Here is a 17,769-nt window from a genome sequence, read left to right as displayed (position 1 = left end):
CAGATGCACGTGTGCTGTGGTGCCCAGCAGGCACTGGGGATCCCTAGGGAGTTGTATGACACAGGCACCTGTAAAGCCCTTGGTGGTGGCTCCCAGGGTGTTTTGGGGTGCAAAGGTCTCCCCATCCGGGGCTGCTGGAGTTTGTCACATCCTGTCCCATCCCCAGGCCCAAAGCTTGAAGGCTGGGCATGGTTTTGCCCCCTCCGAGCGGGCAGTGCTCACCCCCAGCGATGCCCTGGTGCAGGGGAGCCCTCTGCGGCAGGCCCCTGCCTTGCCCCGGCGCCCTGCGGCATTTCGGCTCCTGGCTGCCGCCTGACTCATGCCCGGGCAGGGAGTGGCGGGACCTGCGTCGCACCCCCACCCACGCGAGGGGCGTTGTGCAACTGCATGCCACCGTGCAGCCGGAGCCAGGTGCCAGTGGGGAGGTGGGGGGCTGGCCCCCATGGGGTCCCAGGCCAGGTGGCAGTGCTAACCCCCCCCGGGTGAGAGGCAGAGCCCCTTAGCTGGGTTCCCTGAGGTGCCACCTTGCAGCAGCACCAGGAAGGGGGCTCCGTGCAGGTGGAGGAGGACCTAGATGTCCAAACCCACGGGGTTCGTGGGCATTGGTTGTACCTGGTCCCCAGGATGCCCTTTGCTCCAGAGCTGGTGCCTTCAGAGGAGAGACCCTGCCATGCACGGTGAGTCACCTGGCAGGAAGAGCTGCCCTGGAACGGCCGTGGGTCACTCCCTGTGGCAGATGGTACCCAGCCACATCGCTATGTGCGATGTGCTATGTGCACCCACGGCTCCGCTCATCTCCAGTCCCCCAGCCCTCCCTGAGTGTGGGGACAGGGAGCTTTGCTGGTGCTGCTGTGGGCACAGCCATGCATAGGTGCTTTGGGCTCTCTGTGCCTCAGTTTCCCCATCTAAGGTGCAGCTACCATGGCATGGCAGTCAGGTGGGATGGCTGTCAATGAGGTGAGGAAGGCACACCACCTTAACTGACTTATTTACCCCCCCTTAAATGATCCCAGAGCTGGACAAGGCCCCATGAAGAAGCAAACGTGTTTCCTGCAGTGGCCCTACTGGGTCCCTTTGCATGGCCGGGTGCGCCTGGCTGCTATCCCCAGCGGAAGGTGACCTGCAACCCAGGGCAAGGCCTGGTGCTGCCGCCTGTGTGGGAACAACCTCCCGGCTGGGCTTGCGTGGGCGTTTGCCGCGATAGCACAGATAACCCTGGCACGTAAGTCCCTGCCAGCAGTGCCGGGAGGGGGCACAGGGCAGGGTCAGCATGCGGGACCCCGAGGCGGCAGCGGGAAGCTGCTCCTTCCTTCTTCCTCCTTGGCGGTGAGCCCACCCTTGCCAGGAGTTATCAGCTGCTCAGCTGAGCGTTGCAGGGACCTGGCAGCAAATGGGGGGGTGGATGGGGGGGTGCAGGGCCCCGGGCTGACCCACCCCTCCCAGAGGTGCTGGGGACCCCTGTCCCCACTTGCTGTTCCAGGGCCTTTGGGCCAGGTGACTTTGCAGCCCATCAGGTGCTCCCCAGGAGTTGGGGACCCCAACCTTGGGGTGTCAACCATGGGGTCACCATGGGAAGGGCCTTTAAACCTCCCATGGCAAAATGGGTGTCTCCCAGCATCAGCGGGTCCCCAGGACTAAGACGTGGCCGCCTCCCATGGTGGGCTGTGAGGACGTGGAGCCGTCAGTGCCCCAGGCAGGACACGTGGCACCCTTGTCCCCCCCACCTGGGGGAGTGCTCACCGAGGGAGCCACCCTGTTGCGTCGCTCCCCTGGGACAGGGAGAGCCACAGCCCTGTCCCTGCCACTGAGGAAGTGCCATGGGGTGCTGGGGCCAGTGGCCGCTCTGGAGCTGGGTGCTGTGGGGGCTCTGGGTGCTGCCAGGTAAGTGCCGGGGTCACCTGCACTGCTGCTGGTCTGACTGGGTGGCCGATACCATCTGGGTGATGGGTGGTGGCTGCAAACGACTCTCGGGCTGCTCGAACACTGCAAGTTCGAACCCAAGTTCCTGGCTGGGGTTTGCCCCTGTCTCTGCCCGCTGGTGCCACAGCACAGTCCCCGATCACAGCAGAGGAAGGGGGGTGGTTTGTGGGTCAAACGGGGACTCTTGCCCATGGGGAAGGTGCCTGTCTTGCTCCCGGCGTTGGTCCGGCTGCGTGTGCTGGGGTAAGGACCATCCCCAAGGGCAATGTGTGGCCTGGGGGCACCTTCCTCCCGCAGCAGGGAGGAGGGATGGGGGTGATGGGGACCCTGGGCTGTTTCTTTTCCTTGTCCTGCCCTCACCGACCTGCTCTGCTGCCAGTGCAAGCTGGGGAGACAGGGGAGATACCCCTTGCCCCTGCCCTGGCTCCAGCAGAGCTGGGCAGCGTCTCCCCCGCAGCCGACAGCACCAGCGCCGAGCTGCCTCTGGAACTGGGCACGTGCCAGGTGCTCCCCACCACCGCAGCCGCCCAGCCGGAGCACCCCTCTCTTGCCAGCAGGACCACCTCCACGGGCAGCCACGGCTCAGGTAAGGCCAGCAGGCAGCTGGCTACAGGCAGGTTCCTGCCTGCTGGGGCCGTGGTGGGGTTGATCCAGCTGGGGCCACCTTGTCTCGCCTTGCAGGCAGCCTGGTGCCGCAGGTGACGGCGAGAGTGCTGGTCCCAGCCAAGACCAGTGGTGAGCAGGGGGGGCCTCCCAGCACGGCAGATCTCCCCGGGGGTCTGGCAACGATAGACAGCCCCCAGGCAGAGGCAGGGGCAGGGTCTGGGGTCTCCTCTCCAGGCACTGCCAGCCACCCAACCGGCATCGCTCCAGCTCCCACCACCGCTCGGCATGGGCAGCTTCTGTCCCTTGCACCAACGATGCACGCGGTGGGGCTTGCCACAGATGGTGGCGATGCTGGGCCAGCCACAGCCACATCATCCCCAGCTCCAGGTATCCCTGCTATAGCTGCGACAAGCAAACCACCATCAAACAGCAGCACTGCTCCCAAGCAGGCTGTGGAAGTGTCCAGAGTGGCTCAGGACAGCATCCCTGGAGGGCCAGTCCTGGGAAAACCTGTCCCCGTGCAAGAGGGGACTGCGGCCGAGCCACCCATGGGTGCTGCCGGTGCACCAAGAGGTGCCCTGCCAGCACCAGGTGGAGGTCTGTCCCCAGCAGGGGCACACGTCCTGGCTGCTCAACCAGTGCCAGGGACAAAAGCATCTTCCTCAGTCACCGGCAAATTGACTGATGCCGATAAGCTGGTGCAGCTGGGCGATGCTGTCACTGCAGAGGGGATGCCAGGGACAGCGTGGACCACAGTGACATCGCTCCCCCAGGATGAGCGCAGCACAGGGACTTCACCCTCCAGCATCAGCAAGAGCTCTGCTGAGTCACACGCAACCGCCATGCTCCTGTCCCAGGAAGTCATGCCAGGGCTGGACGAGGCCACCTCACCTCCAGCCACAGCAGCCAGCATCTCTCGGGACACGGGCAGCCCCATGAAGCTGGCAGCAGCCTCAGCCAGCCCTGCTGCTGGCCTCCCCGGGGGTCCGCCCTATGCAGCCACAGAGGGAGCCAGGATGGTGGCCCCACCTCCTGCAGAACCCCCAAGCGCATCCTCGGCAAAGGTCACCTTTTCTTCTGCCACCTTTAGCATCGACGAGGCTACAGAGCCAGGGACACGTGCCTTATCCAACACCAGCCACAATGCCTTGCAGGACCCCGCTGTGCCCCCCACTCAGCTGCCTCCAGCCCTTTCACCCCGGCTCCCTGATGGTGCTGTGCCGGGCGCAGGAGAGACGATTCCCCCCAGCCGCAGCACAATGCCTGGCACTGCTGGAGATGGGCTGCCTGGAGCCAACACTGTCACCCACCTTCAGGCCACTGCACTATCTCTGGGCACACCGGCTATGGCGATGGATGTCACCGCTGCAAAGCACATTCCCACTGCGTCATTCCCAGCTCTGGGAAGCACTGGTGCTGAGCTGGCATCCGTCAGGAGTGATCCCAGAGCCAGAGCCACAGCAGGCACTGCTTCCCTGGAGACCAAGGCCACCCCAGCGGGGCTCAACATGAGGCTGTCCCCCCACTCAGCTCCTGACAGCCCTGGTGGTCCCTCTCCAGGGCCCTTTGTGCACTCCATGGGGTCTCTGCTCCCCCAGATCCCCTCAGCAGACCCTGGGACCACCGCGGCAGAGGTGTCTGCAGGCGGATCCCCTCCAACCAGACCCAGCGTGGCCACGTCCTTGTCCCTCACAGGCGCTGGTGGAGCAAAGCCAGACAGGACCCCTCGAGCCGCCACAGCACCAACATCTTCCCTTGGTGGGTATGGCATTGGGACTGGGCCAGCTGCCCATCCATCCTCCCTCGTTAGCAACACTCCAATTAGTGAAACAGAGATGGGAACAGCATTGCTGGCCAGTGGCAATGCCACCACAATGCTGTGGGACACCGGAGCCACCCCAGCTGTGCCTGATGCATCTCCCAGCCGCAGCCAGCCTGGTCCCACTGTGGGCTCAGCACCCCTGGGAACTGGTGTCGCCCCTGGACCTGCACCAGCCCCACTGCTCCAGGCTGGGCCCCAACATGGGACAGCTCTGGGTGCAGAGACGAGGTCACCCAGCGCCGCACCAGGCATGGGCACAGCTGTGCCAGGCACCCCGGGGGTACCCAGAGCAGCCAGCATCCCTGTGGCATCACGAGCAGGCGTCCCTCCTCTTCTGGAAGTCAGTGCTACTGCAGAGATGGCTCTGGGGGTGCCCCCATCCAGCATCCCCCAAGAGATGGCAGCAGGCATGTCCCCACTGTCCCCGGCTACCCCACCGTCAGCAATGGGTGCTTCAGGTGACCCCCACCCTGAGGGCAGCACCATGGGGCAAGCAGTAGGGACGGCGTCTCTGGAGATGGGCATGGAGGAGAACCCAGGTGCCAGTGCAGCAGGGCCAGCTCCCAGCCACGTGCTCATCACCGCTGGGCCATCACCAGAGCCACCTGCCCAAGGGACCGATGCTCCTGAAACCAGGCCCCCCACGGATCTGCCCCCTCTGGCTCCCAGGGGCAGTCGCTCAGCCCCACTGGCCGTGGCTAACCCCAGCCCAGTGCTGGCCACAGCCACCCCCCTCCCCAACGCCGCCACTGGCAAGACACCCCAGCCCGTGACACCGCCGCCCCGCGAAAACGCAGCTGTGGAGGGAGGTGGGGTCAGGTCCCAGCTGGCAGGAGATGGCAGCACCATGCAGGCAGCTCTGGGCTCAACCCCAGCTGAAAACACAAGGGCAGGTGCCACGACAGGTACCCCCCACAGCAGCGACACCACCCTGGGGACAACCCCACCAGCATCACCCCCTGCCAGAGCCAGCGTCACTGCTCGGCCAAGTGTGGCTGCATCGGACCACAGCTATCGCACTGCTGAGCCCACCATGGACACGAACACGGGCATGGACTTGGACATGGACACGGCTTCTCCTACCACAGGGAATGGGGCTGCAGGGCTGCCCCTGGGATTGCCCACTCCTATGGCTGGAGTGGCTGAGCCAGGTACTGGAGATGCCACTCCATCGGCACGCTCTACCCCAGGCAGCAAAAGCCCTCTGGCAGTGGCCATCGTGGGCACGGTGTCACCCACAGCTCCGGAGCCGGTTATAGCATCTTCCCCTGGCCTTGCTTACAGTACTTCTGAGCCAGATGTCAGTGTGTCCCCTCCTGTCCGCAGGAACACCCATGCGGTGTTGGTAGCACCCTCCATCACTCCCAGCATCGCTGTCACTGGTCCAGCAGCAGAAGCAGGTGATGCCAATCTCGACAGGGTCACAACACCCCCCTCTGCTGTCTCCAGTAGTGCCTCCACTCCACGCAGCCCCCGTGTCACCCCGAGGCTATCCCCTGAGGCCACTGATAGCACCCATGATCCAGCCTTGAGGGCTCTCAGCCCAGTCACTGAGGATGAGCCCACGACCAGGATCTCCTCACTGGGTGTTGGCCACACACATACATGGGAGACTACAGCCGCGTCCCGGTCAAGTGCTGGGGGTATCACCGCCTGGGCGGACACCACCCCCTCTGAGAGCAGTGCCAAGAGTGCAGCACCCCCAGCCGACACCAACAGCACCCATGTGCCTGTCTCCAACACCACTGGCACAAGCCCAGCCACAACGCCTGCTGCCAGCGTGATCCCCAGCAACACCATCCCACCAGCCACCTCAGCCAGCGGGGAGACCTTCGTGGTGACCGAGGCCACCACAGCTGTGCCAACTGCCACGGTGAAGGCCGCCAGCACCAGCAGTGCCCTGTCCCTCACTGTAACACACGACGAGGCAGGCAGAGGACAACCTGTCCTATCCCCAGCTGTGCGCACCCCCTCGTTGGAAACAACTGCCAAGTCCTGGGGCGTCCTCGGTGCCAGCCCTGCTGCCGCGGTGCCCGGTTCATCGCTCACCAGCCCCCACAGCCCAGCAGAGGAGCCAGCAACAATCCCCTCATCCCTGCTTGGTGTTGGTGCAACTGGGGAGCCGGCAGCTGGACAGACACCCCCCGAGCCGGCAACAGGAGTCACTTCTCCCACGGCTGTCAGCAGCAATGCCATGGGACAGGCAGCGAGCACATCGCCTCCTGGCTTCTGGACATCTCTAGGGGCACCTGCCTGGCGGGAGACAACAGCTATCGGTGCAGGCAGTGCTACAGCCATCACTGCAGGCAGCACCACGGCCATCGCTGCAGGCAGCACCATGGCCATCACTGCAGGCAGCACCACGGCCATTGCTGCAGGCAGCACCACGACCATCGCTGCAGGCAGCACCGTGGCCACTGCTGCAGGCAGCACCACGGCCATCGCTCCAGGCAGTACCATGGCCATCGCTGCAAGCAGCACCACAACCATCACTGCAGGTAGCACCGCAGCCATCACTGCAAGCGGCACTGCGACCACCGCTGCAGGCAGTACCACAACCATCGCTGCAGGCAGCACCACAGCTATCACCGCAGGCCACACCGTGGCTGTTGCACCCACAGCCCCAGTGAGCCCAGCCAAGGACATGGGAGATCTCCTGGCCCCAGGCACCATGGCACCGGGGAGACCACCAGTCACCACCAGCCCTGGCACCACCCTGGCTCCTGCCTTTGGGACACAGAGGGGACCAGCCACAGCACCAAGCACATCTGCCCATACCACCACTGGCCACAGAAATCCTACCCCTGAGCCCCAACCCACTCACAGGCTTATCAGTAAGTAGATTTTTCTTATCCCCAAAGCAAAGAGCAGGAAGGGGTTGTTAGCCGACCAAGGACCACGATGTCTGATGGTACGGCCTGGCCGGGGGTGACTCGTCTGCAGTGCACATTGGGCTGCCAGATTCATGGGGAAAGGTGAAATAGGACATTTGACAACATCCTATTCCAAGTTAAAAACTGGGTTAAAAATTGGGTTATAAGCCATCAGAGCACTGGTCTGGTCGGGGGGAGTGCAGGCACAGTATCCCGGTGGCAAGCAGGCGAGTTTGCCCTGGCCACAGAAAGGGTGGAGCAGATATTAACATTTTTTCACCTTTTTGATTAATCTCCTGCCTGTGTCAGTGCCGGCAGCCTCGCTCTACCCCTTCGGCACAGAGGCAGGGGATCGAGAGTGCATCCAGAGGACAGTGGATTTCAACTCCCCCCTGTTGAAGCCAGAGATTGGGTTCCCCTTCGGGAAGTTGCTGCGGGATGCTCTCTACGTGAGTTCTCCCCTCGCTGAGGATGTAAGGGATATGCAGCCTCTTTAGTAGAAAAAAAAAAACCAAACAGGGAAATGGAGCAGAAACTGAATTTCATCGGAATGTTAATTTTTTTTCAATTTAAAATGGCTGGTTGCTGCTCACCCATGGAGGCTAAAAGCCATCCCAGGAGTTGCCTGGGATGCCAGCAAATAATGAGTTATTTTGGTTAGTTTACAGATAACGGACAGATCATTTTCCCACCCACGGACAACTACATCCCCTCCAACCCCAACCCACCTCCCTGGGGCTTCAGCGGCTGGGAGAGTTTGCCGATGGTGGCCGCCTTTTGGGACGACGCAGATTTCTCCCAGGGTGTCGGCACCACCTGGTACCAGGTCGGGGCCACCAAAGATGTTCTCCTGGGAGAGCCCAGCTCCCAGCTCTCCCATTTAACCCTCTCTTTTGCCAACCGGCAGGAGTACTCCACCCTCAGCTCTACCCAAGACCCCCTTGTCCATGATGTGGAAGCAAAGATTGAGAAATACCTGAAAACACCCTATGAAGCAAAATGGACCTTGAAGGTGACGTGGGAGAAGGCTCCAGCGTACCCGTCGCAGCAGGATGACACTTGGGTGAGCAGTGGGGGACGCAGGTGATGGAGGGGATTGTCACCAGCAATGGCTGGGGCAGGACTGGGCTGCTGGTCTCCTGCAGCTTGATGCAGGCATTTTGGGTCTCACCGCCTCAGTCTGTGCTGCGGGAGAGCAGGGGAGGCTTTGGAGGCGCTAAGGAGGTGCCTTGGGTTTCTACAGACGAGCACCTACCAGGCGGTCCTCACCACCGATGGGAACCGTTCCTTTGCCCTGCTGCTCTACCAGGACGGTGGGATGCGGTGGGATTACACCAAGCTGGCTGCAGGCAATGTGCTGATCGGCTTCTCCAGGTGCTGTGCATGTGTGGCTGTATTTTGGCACAGCAGGGATTTCTCCCAGCACTATGTTGGGACCATCGGAGACATTATCCCCAGAAGAGCCCAGCTCCCACCCCCAGAGGAACCCTGTCCCGTTTAAACCCTCTCTCCTGCAAACCGCAGCAGTTCCCACCCCAGCTGCTCTACAGGGAGCGGAGGAGGGTTGTGTTGGGAGGATGACCCCAAACCTCCTCTCTCCCACAGCGGTGATGGCTATGCCCAAAATAATGAGCTGACTCAAAAGCCACCAGCTGTCAAGTACCGACCCGACCAGCACAGCAGCCTCGGCACTGGTATGGCACTGGGGGAGCCCTCAGGGTGGGTGGGGATGGAGGGAGCCATGTGCTTTGCACCAGGAGCATGTCCCCAGCGTGTGTCCCTGCGAGGCGATGGGTCAGCAAACCCACTGGGCAAGGGCTGGCCACCGAGGGCAGAGCACGGGTGTCCTGTGTCCTGCTGTGGCTCGCCACAGCCACACCGGCTCTAGAGGGAGCCTGGAGACCTCGTGTGAGGTCAATGGCTGAGGACAGTTGTCCCATGGGATCCCCGTCCACACAGGGCGAGACCCCAGCCGACCCATGCTGTTCTCTGTTTGCTCCCCCAGATGTGCGCGGGCTGTGGATATACAGGCTGGACAGTCGCTCCCGGGTGAACTACAGGCTGCAGTGCCTGGTGTGGCTGGATGCTGAGCCAGCGCCGGCCGCCTGGAATGGCCAGCTGCTGCCATGCCCCTGCTCCCAGCCCCAGGCAGAGCTGGATCTCCGCTACCGCTGGAGCAGAGGTGCAAAGCGCGGCCCCCCAGGGTCAGCCGTGGGGTGGGGGGACAGCAGGGGGTCCCCTCCTGCTCTGGGGGCAGCAGTGATCCCCCCACACCATTTCAGACCTGGCGGATGCCTCTGTGAGGATGCTGCGCACTGCGTCTCCCAGCCCGTCCGGAGCCGGGGTGCGGTGTCTGTACCAAGATGGGAGCTTGCTCGAAGGCTGGCAGGAGCGAGCATGGAGCCCCCCCTTCCTCCCCACCGCTGGTAAGTGGGCACTGGCACTCCCTCGCCCTAAAACACCCTGAGCACCGAGTGCTCTGCGGGCGCAGCAGGGACCCCGACACCCCTCAGCGCCCAGCTGCCTTCCTCTGCAGACAAGGAGCTGGAGGCATTCGACTGGTGTTGCCGGCGCGTGGGGAAGCCCCTGTTCTGTGCCAGGTTTGCTGAGAAGAGACCAAGGGTCGGCTGCGAGGGATATGTGCCGCCCACCCCGGGTGAATCCCCAGGGCTCTACCTCCCCTGTGCCAGGGTGGCACGGCTGTATGCAGACCCCATGCATTAACCACACTTTGCAGCATCCCGGTGTGGACTGCTGAGCCCAGCACAGCACCGGGGGCTGCTCTCCTCTGTGCAATTACACCAGCATTTGCTTTTCTTCCTCCCCCCAAAATGGCTCCATCTCCTTGGACTCCAGCTGGTGCCTTCGGGGACCCCCACATCACCACCCTGGATGGACTCACCTACACCTTTAATGGGCTTGGGGACTTTGTCCTGCTGCTGGCCAGCGATGCCAGGACCAGCTTTGTGCTGCATGGGCGCACGGCCCAGACTGGCACGGCCCAGGCCACCAACTTCGTGGCCTTCGCTGCACAGTACATCTCCGCCACCACCATAACAGTGAGTAAGAGTGATCTGGGTATCAGTTTGAGCTTCCAATGGGAGAGACCCCTCTGGCAGGTTGGGCATCGCCTCTGCATCACCTAGAAGTGGCCGGGATTCAAAGAGCATCCTTTCTCCTCTTCCTGCCACCTCCCACAACCCCAGCAAAGTACTAATAGCAGTGGGTTGGACTAAGACTAACGAGACACAGCTCTAACACCTCTTCCAAGCTGGTCAGAAAGGCCCTGGAGCTCTGCTCCACCCTCTTCATTGCACACCCTTTGCCCCGACCACCCATCTCCTCCGGACACATTAGCACAAGCACGTACTCTTCCTTGCATTGCAGAATTGCTCCCCACATCTGTTTCAGTAAGCAAAATCTGGTGTCACCAGAAGCAGCCGCTGAGCAGCGTGAGGAGGGGGCTTAGAGCCTGGAGCCCACCAGCACAGCTCTCCATGCTGCCATGGTCAGCCGAGCAGCGGTGGTGGCCTGTGCGTGCCCCATGCCAGCAGTGACGGGGGGCAGCTTGCTGTCCTCTCTGTGGAACCATCAAAGCTGTTTTAGCGTGTGTTTACTGGGGTGAACAGCACACCAACACGGCCCCCAGGGCTGAGCCTCTCTGCCGGGGCTGGAGGAGGACAGGGTTTAGCTCGAGTGTCCCCAGTATGGGGGGACGGCAGGAAGGGACGAGCAGAGGGACTGACTGGAACATCCGCCATGATTTGCAGGTTGAGTGGGTCTTGGGGAGCCAGGGTGACATCCAAGTACTCCTGAATGACGAAACCATCCAGTTTTCCTATTCCCAAGGTGAGCAGGATGTGGTGTTAAATGTTAAATGTATCTGGAGGGGGACGAGGGGTGTCCCCATCCCATGGGAACCAGCCCTGCCCAGTGCAAGGGCAGCCATCCTGAGGTCCGTCAAGCGCCTCCCACCTGCACCCTGTCTCTGACTCAGCTGGGGTGGATGGGGAGCACTCCCCTCCCCAAATTCAGGCACATCATTTCAGGCCCCAGCCTTGCATGGACTCTCCCTCTGTGCTCTCCTTCTCTTGCAGACATGGATGCCAAGGTGTACTACAGCCCTGGTGTCTTGCTGGTCAACACCTCCTCCATCACGGCTGTCTTTGACGGGGCCATCGCCATCTCCATCTCGGCCACCTCCAGGATCCTCAGTGTGGTCTGCAGCCTGCCCGATCAGTACCGCAACAGCACCAAGGGCCTCCTGGGTGAGAACCCCTGGCACTGCTGCAGAGCTGGGGTGCAAAGTCCCCTTCCCATCCTAAAGCAGACTGGAAAATGATGGGGGAACATGCTTGTGAGGGCAGGGACCCGGGTCTAAACTAAACACCAGCCAGCACCAGAGAGGAGGTCAACCCCGGCATGGGGTATCCAGTCCTCTGGTGATGCTCCACCAGGTGTGTGGGACCACGACCCCGCAGACGACTTCCAGATGCCAAATGGTACCAGCATCCCTGTGAATAGCAGCGAGGAGGAAATCTACAGCTATGGGATGACCTGTAAGTCCAGGCTTGGGATCCACCTTGACGATCCCCCTGTTCCTACACCTTCTGGCCATGCTTTGGCTGGAGACATTTAGACACTTGCCTGAGCAAAAGTGATGCCAGGGAAGCCCTTTGGTCTCCTCACTGCTCCATGGAAATGAGTCCTAAAATATAACAAACCTTAAAAACCCAAGGCTGTTCCCATGGTGTGCTTTCTTGCAGGGGCTGTTGGAGAGCACAGCCTGTTTTCTCAGCCTCTGGACTCACCAGTAATGAACTTCACACCCATCTTCTTGTCTCAGCTGAGGCAGAATGAAAGCCAGTACCAGCTGGCAGCCTCGCAGTGCCACGGCAGCAAGGAGTGCATCTACGATTCACTGAGCACGGGGGACGTGGCCCTGGGCCTGGCCACCCAGAGCCTCACAGCTGACCTCCAGAAGAAGAAGACAGTACTCAGTAAGTGGAGCAGATCCTCACCTCCAAGAGGGCATGGCTTGGGTAACCAGGCAGTGCACTGCTCCCTCCCTGGGCTCTCTTGCTCTGTGTGAGGCAGGAGAAGTCACCAGGGTCTCGGAGCTGCATTGCCAGGCTGGCTGGTCTCCAAACCTGGGAGATGCCACCAGCAGGATAGTTGGCACCAAGGTCTCTGAGTTGTATTGCCTGGCTGGCTGGTCTCCAAGCCTGAGAGATGCCACCATGCTGTGCAACACAAGGGCCTTGTCGGTGGGTGGTCATGGCAGCAACTGCCTGGGGTCCCATCCTCACCAGGAGGGTCTCAGAGCCAAGGGGTGACGCGGCCACGTAGCAAACAACCAGCTGCGTGCTGGGCTGCTTTTTCCTCAGACGCCTTCCCTCCCGTCATCACCGGTGACGCGTCGCTCACGGCCTTCAGGACAGAAAGGGTCAGGAGGCAGTACCGTGCAGTGGGGGCGGGCGCACGCTTTGTCCCCCACCTCTCACCGGAGCTCAACATATCGGGTAAAGGAGGAGAGATGGGGCAGCTGGGATGGGGGGACACCGTCCACCCAGCCCCTTTCCTCTGCCACCTCCTCTAATTCCCACCTCTCACCTCGGCAGAGAATGGCACCCTGACGTGGGAGCCCCACGGGATGGCCCCGCTCACCATGAACCTGGAGGCTGTTGGGTCCAACAACCTCACCGCCCTCCTCCAGCTCCGCTTCACCCTTTGCAGCTGCAGCAGGAGCCAGGAATGTGACTACAGCGACACCATCACCCTCAAGGGGTCCTCCCTGCAGGTAGCGTGCCAGAAAGCTCCTCCGCAACAGCCATCTTCTCTGTCCACCCGTCCTCCTTGTGTCCCCTAAGCCAGTGTCACCGTCCCCTTCCTAGCTGGCAGCCTGCAGATGTGAGGACGGCTACTCAGGGCCCTTCTGCCAGGACCCTCCAGACCCCTGTGCCCAGGGATGCTTCCCTGGCGTGGGCTGCGACTTGCACGCCGGCTGTGGCCCGTGCCCAGCTGGCCTGACCGGCGACGGGCGGCACTGCTCAGGTGACAAGGGCTCACCATGGCCACTGGGAACCCGGGGGACCTGCGGGACCCTGGCTGAGGTATTTCTCCCGGTGCCATGCTGCATTGCCTCGGCAGATATTGATGAGTGCGCGCAGGGGACGGCGTGCCCAGGGAACACCACCTGCACCAACACGGTGGGCAGCTATGCCTGCTCCTGCCTGACTGGTGAGGAAGGTGAGTACGGGCACCCTGGTGGGCATGGTCCTTGTCCCCATCACCCTCCGGGCCTCTGTGGAAGACAGTTCCCATGGGACCCAAACTGGCTGGAGAGGAGAGGGAGCTGGCTGAGCTCTGTACCCAAGCCCTTGCTGTCCTTAACAGAAGGGACCAGAGACCAGCCACCCCTCATGCTCCCAGGCTGCAGATCTCACTAATCTGCTGGCAAGGGAAACTTTTCCCGTGCAATTTTTGTCTTTGAGAAAAAAAAAAATCTCATCCCATCTAAGTTCAGATGCACATTTGAGGTTGGGGGGGCTAAAATAAAATCTTGTTTTCAGATGGCTGTGATGGGGTTGGGGTGGTGGGTTTTACTCCTGTTCTAATGCAGGCTGGGATTTCACAAGGGCAAAAGGCTCCAGCTGGGAGGAGGGGACGCAGGGCTTTTCCTTGAGAATCTGAATTTATATTCAAAGTCCTAATGCATAAAAAAAAAACAAAACAAAACAAAACTTGGAAGAAAGGCATTGCAGAGTGGCTGTGGATGGATCAATGCACTGGGGCTCTGTCCCTGCAGCCAGGCTCGTGCCTCCACCTGACCTGGCCTCCCCATCCTGCAGGTGAGGGGCCAGGCTGTGGCTCAGCCTGCGGCTCCCGCTCCTGCCCCGAGGGCTACTGCAGCAATGGGGGACATTGCCGCTTGCACCCCATCACCTGCGCCCCCACCTGCGCCTGCCCCCCGGCTTTCACCGACCAGCACTGCCTGGTGGCGGGGGGGGATTTTCGGCCGCTGCCCAGTGCAGGTGGGTGCCTGTGCCCATTGGGGTGTGAACCCCAACCCCGCTCGCCCTGGGCCTGGGATGCCAGAGCCACCGCTGTGACTTCATCTCAGCAGATCTCCCCCGGAGAAGCATTCAGCTGCGGGTCAGGACGCTGCGAAACGCCACTGCTGGGGAAGTCAACGGCACCGTACGTCGCCAGAGGGGATGGGCTTGGGAAGGGGGACACACTGGCACACCAGGCAGCATGGCAGTTTGGGGTGCCCGTGCCTCCATGTGCCCCCCTCCCATGGGATCCCCAGGGATCCAGCGGATGCGCAGGGCTGGAGGGAGGCAGCGTCAGCCATGTGATGCTGGCTGTGGCCATGGCCATGTGCCAGGTCCCCAGCGCGTGAATGAAAGGCCAGAGCAGCCCCTGGGGCTCGGCCACAGTGCCCGCATCACCCTTCAGCTTCTCCCCGCGCTCGTGCTGTCCTGCCCTCCCCTCACGCCCTCCCGCTTCCCCTGCCGCAGGTCTCAGCCATCCTGGGCTCCCTGGAGGTAAAGGCTTTCCAGAGCAACACCAACATCACCCAGATGTGAGTCGGCTGTGGAGTGGCCCCTTGCCCACCCCGGGGAGCCAGTGGGGCAGGGCTGGGCATGGGGCCACAGGGTTTGGGACACAAAGGGCATTTTCCCCCACGCCAGAGTCTGTTTTTCCAGCACTGATGCTGATAAACCCTTGGAGACACAAGCTCCATGGCACCTTCCATCTCCTGCCTCATCCCTTCTTCTCCTGCTTCATCCCTTCTTCACCACCCCCAAATGGGAAAACTGAGGCATGGTGAGGCTCAGTCACTCTGATGCAGCAACGGCTCCACCAGCAGCCCCGTCTTTTCCCCGCAGGACAGATGGCGATGGCTTCACCTTCGTGGTGGTGTCCGAGTTCGCCTACGACAGCCGCAGCACCATCATCCGGTTCCTGAATGAGGAGCTGCTGGGGGCCATCACCGGCGCCTTCAACAGGCGGCGGGGGCGGCAGGAGACGGGCGTGCACCTCCTCTTCCAGCACCTGCACCGGGACAACATCACCGACCTGGTGAAGCGTGAGTTGCTCCTGGCGCCAAGCCAGGGAGCCTGAGAGGACCACCCCACTGTCCCCATTGTCTCCATCACCCTGCGCGCCCTGGGGTTCGGGTAACATTCACGGGGGAGGCGGGCGGGTGGCAGTCCCCACCCCAGGCACAGATCCATCTCACGGAGACCTGGGTAAGCATCAAGGAGCGACACTGCTGCATGGCCAAACCCGTGTCATCCCTCCCCAGTGACAGTGGCTGAGCTGAGGCACTATTTCCCCTGCGGTTTGTATGGCTACAAAGGCTACCGGCTCCACTACGCAGGGACCATCGGCTTCGTCTGCATCTCCCCTTGCAAGACAGGTTACTGCCAGCATGGCGGCCGGTGCCAGCATCTGCCTGAGGGGCCCACGTGCAGGTAGCAGTGGCGCTGGGGAGAGACAAGGCCACCGTGCGCAGCCACGTCTCCCCATGGCATCACTGCTCTTTCCTCCCCATTTGCAGCTGCCTCCCCTTCTCCATCTTCTCCCCCACTGGCGCCCAGTGCGAGCGACTCTCCGTCAGCCTCGCCGCCTTCCTCAGCATCTTGGTGGGAGCTCTGGCTCTGCTCTGCCTCCTGTTCACCACCGCCTGCCTGGCCTCGCACCTCTGCCGCCGCCGCCGCCACCAGGGGTGAGCCATGGGCTGGACCCACGCAGGGGTGGGTGCTGCGGGTGTGGCAGGGAACGGAGGCTAGGTGTCAGGAAGAGCTTTGCCAGCCTGAAAAATTGCTGGAAAATCCATCTCTGGAAGGTTCACCACTAGTGGGACCCATCTGGTCTGGGTGGAGGGAGTCTGCTCTGGGGTGAGTCTGCTGAGCCGCGTGGTCTTTTAGCATCTTCCAGCCCCTTTCCCAGTTATCTGCTGCTCAGGGGTGCAATAATGTCAGTGGGTTCAACATTACCTTCCCTTTTCCCCTGTGTCAAGGAATATTTGCATTTCTTCCTTATCTCACCCAGTGCTTGATTACAGACAGGCTTTCTATTTAATTTTAATTTGAATACCATCCAAATTATTTCCACTGCAATTCCCATTGCTCTGGAAAGAGTTGATCTGGAGCAAGAAAAAGGTCGCGGCAAGATTGGACCTTACTCTCCTGCAGAGCAGGGAGTTAGCAGATGGCTGACGAGGTGCAAGGCTGCGGTGGAAGCACCAGCTTTTCCTTACCTCCTCCCCAGCCCTTGGTCCTGGCATGGCATCCATGCTCATGGGAAGTTCAGCACCCCAGGGCCAGCTGGAGCTGTGTCCTGCCCCTGCTGCCGGCTCCCTGCTGGCCCTGGAGCTGGGGCTCTCCGGGAAGCGCCTCTGTTCATTCGCACTTGTGGCAAGGCGAGATATTGCGCATGCACAGCAACTGGGGCTTTTCCTCATCTCGTAGCCTCATCTTGCCCCCACACTCAGTCACTGCTCCCCACTCCCATGCGACCCAGGTGCCAGGACCAGCCAGGGGCTCTCCCAGCCCCCCCCGACATGTCATCCCCTTTCTGCTCCCCCTCTCCTAGGGCCAAGGAGACCTTCTGGAGGCCACAGCCCTTCTCCTGTGAGTACATCGCTGCGAACCCCCCCACCCCAGCTCTGTTTCACCCTGGTCGTCTTCGAGCTCTGCTCAACTTCTCTGCTGCAGCTCTGAGGACAGCAGGAGAGCAGGCAGTGTCCACCCACTCCCACTCCCTGGAAAGGCGTTGGGAACCGCAGCTCCAGGCCATCGACCCCTCAATCCAGGTCTGCCCGGGGGTTATTGTCCCCATGGGGGGTCGGGGGCTGTCGGCTGGGGACTGATGTCCTGGCCCCATGCCTTAAAGATGTTTGGGAGCCATGCCTCGTCCCAGAGCATCAAGGATGCTTTGGCTTGCGTTGGGGTCGGCTCTGCTGTCTGAGCTTATTGTGAAGAGCAGAGCCCGTGCAGCGTTGACAGCTCAGCATGGCCTGTCCCTCCTTTACAGATAAGGATCCAGAGACCCCACATCAGGCCTCCGAGCCAGCCTCCCCAGCAGCCCTAGCGTGCCACCGGCCCTGCCCCGGCGCCTCCAGGCTCATGGAGGAGCCAGCCGCTGCTGCCAGCCCTGCCGTCCACTCTCGGGGTCTCTGGCAATGGCGCCCACATGGAGGCAGAGGATGGGCAGCTGCCTTTTGGGGTCTGGTCTTTGTGGGAGGATTCACTCTGGAGGAGGTGCTTTTTTGAATGAAAAATGTGGGTTTATGTTGGGTGGCCAAAGCGAGAGAATTTCACCTTCTCCTGAGGACCTGCAGAGGCAACCAGGATAGTCCTTGAGTGTGTCTGCACCGGCATATGCTCAAGTGCAATGTAACTGGACCCAGAAGAGCCGCTGATAGCAAACTCGGGTTGGGCAATGCAGCGATTATAACCCATTAGGAACAAAATCTAATAAACCAAAGATTATGGCATTCTGCTGAGTAAGTTGCCTGCACCCTGCAGTGTCTGT

General features: G+C 61.5%; 1 protein-coding gene across 10 annotated transcripts; it reads left to right on the top strand.

Annotated features, from left to right (window-relative positions):
- The first annotated feature begins 1,777 nt into the window (after window positions 1-1,777).
- On the top strand, window positions 1,778-17,725 carry LOC104015720 (mucin-4). 10 transcript variants are annotated; one of them, XM_087740568.1, is made up of 29 exons: window positions 1,778-1,881; window positions 2,354-2,506; window positions 2,602-7,182; window positions 7,531-7,670; window positions 7,883-8,047; window positions 8,129-8,284; window positions 8,465-8,595; window positions 8,827-8,915; window positions 9,227-9,403; window positions 9,504-9,647; window positions 9,758-9,877; window positions 10,078-10,280; window positions 10,992-11,070; window positions 11,319-11,489; window positions 11,679-11,780; window positions 11,988-12,221; window positions 12,582-12,743; window positions 12,843-13,021; window positions 13,116-13,275; window positions 13,372-13,470; window positions 14,073-14,255; window positions 14,345-14,421; window positions 14,745-14,809; window positions 15,117-15,316; window positions 15,536-15,704; window positions 15,791-15,958; window positions 16,828-16,865; window positions 16,950-17,047; window positions 17,269-17,725. In XM_087740568.1, exons 1-29 carry the CDS (start codon window positions 1,818-1,820, stop codon window positions 17,323-17,325), a joined length of 8,364 nt encoding a protein of 2,787 aa, XP_087596694.1. In that variant the 5' UTR covers window positions 1,778-1,817; the 3' UTR covers window positions 17,326-17,725. The 10 variants fall into 10 exon arrangements, 9 of the variants coding, with proteins under 9 accessions (XP_087596694.1, XP_087596696.1, XP_087596695.1 ...); XM_087740570.1 differs by having other exon boundaries at window positions 2,300-2,506; window positions 3,253-7,182; XM_087740569.1 differs by having other exon boundaries at window positions 2,300-2,506; window positions 2,908-7,182.
- Window positions 17,726-17,769: the final 44 nt, after the last annotated feature.

The sequence above is a fragment of the Nipponia nippon genome, unplaced genomic scaffold, assembly GCF_047370975.1.
Source record: "Nipponia nippon isolate SJK-2023a ecotype South Korea unplaced genomic scaffold, ASM4737097v1 scaffold_7, whole genome shotgun sequence".
Classification (NCBI taxonomy): domain Eukaryota; kingdom Metazoa; phylum Chordata; class Aves; order Pelecaniformes; family Threskiornithidae; genus Nipponia; species Nipponia nippon.
Note: the sequence above shows the minus strand (reverse complement) of the source record. Positions and strands in the feature narration are given on the sequence as shown.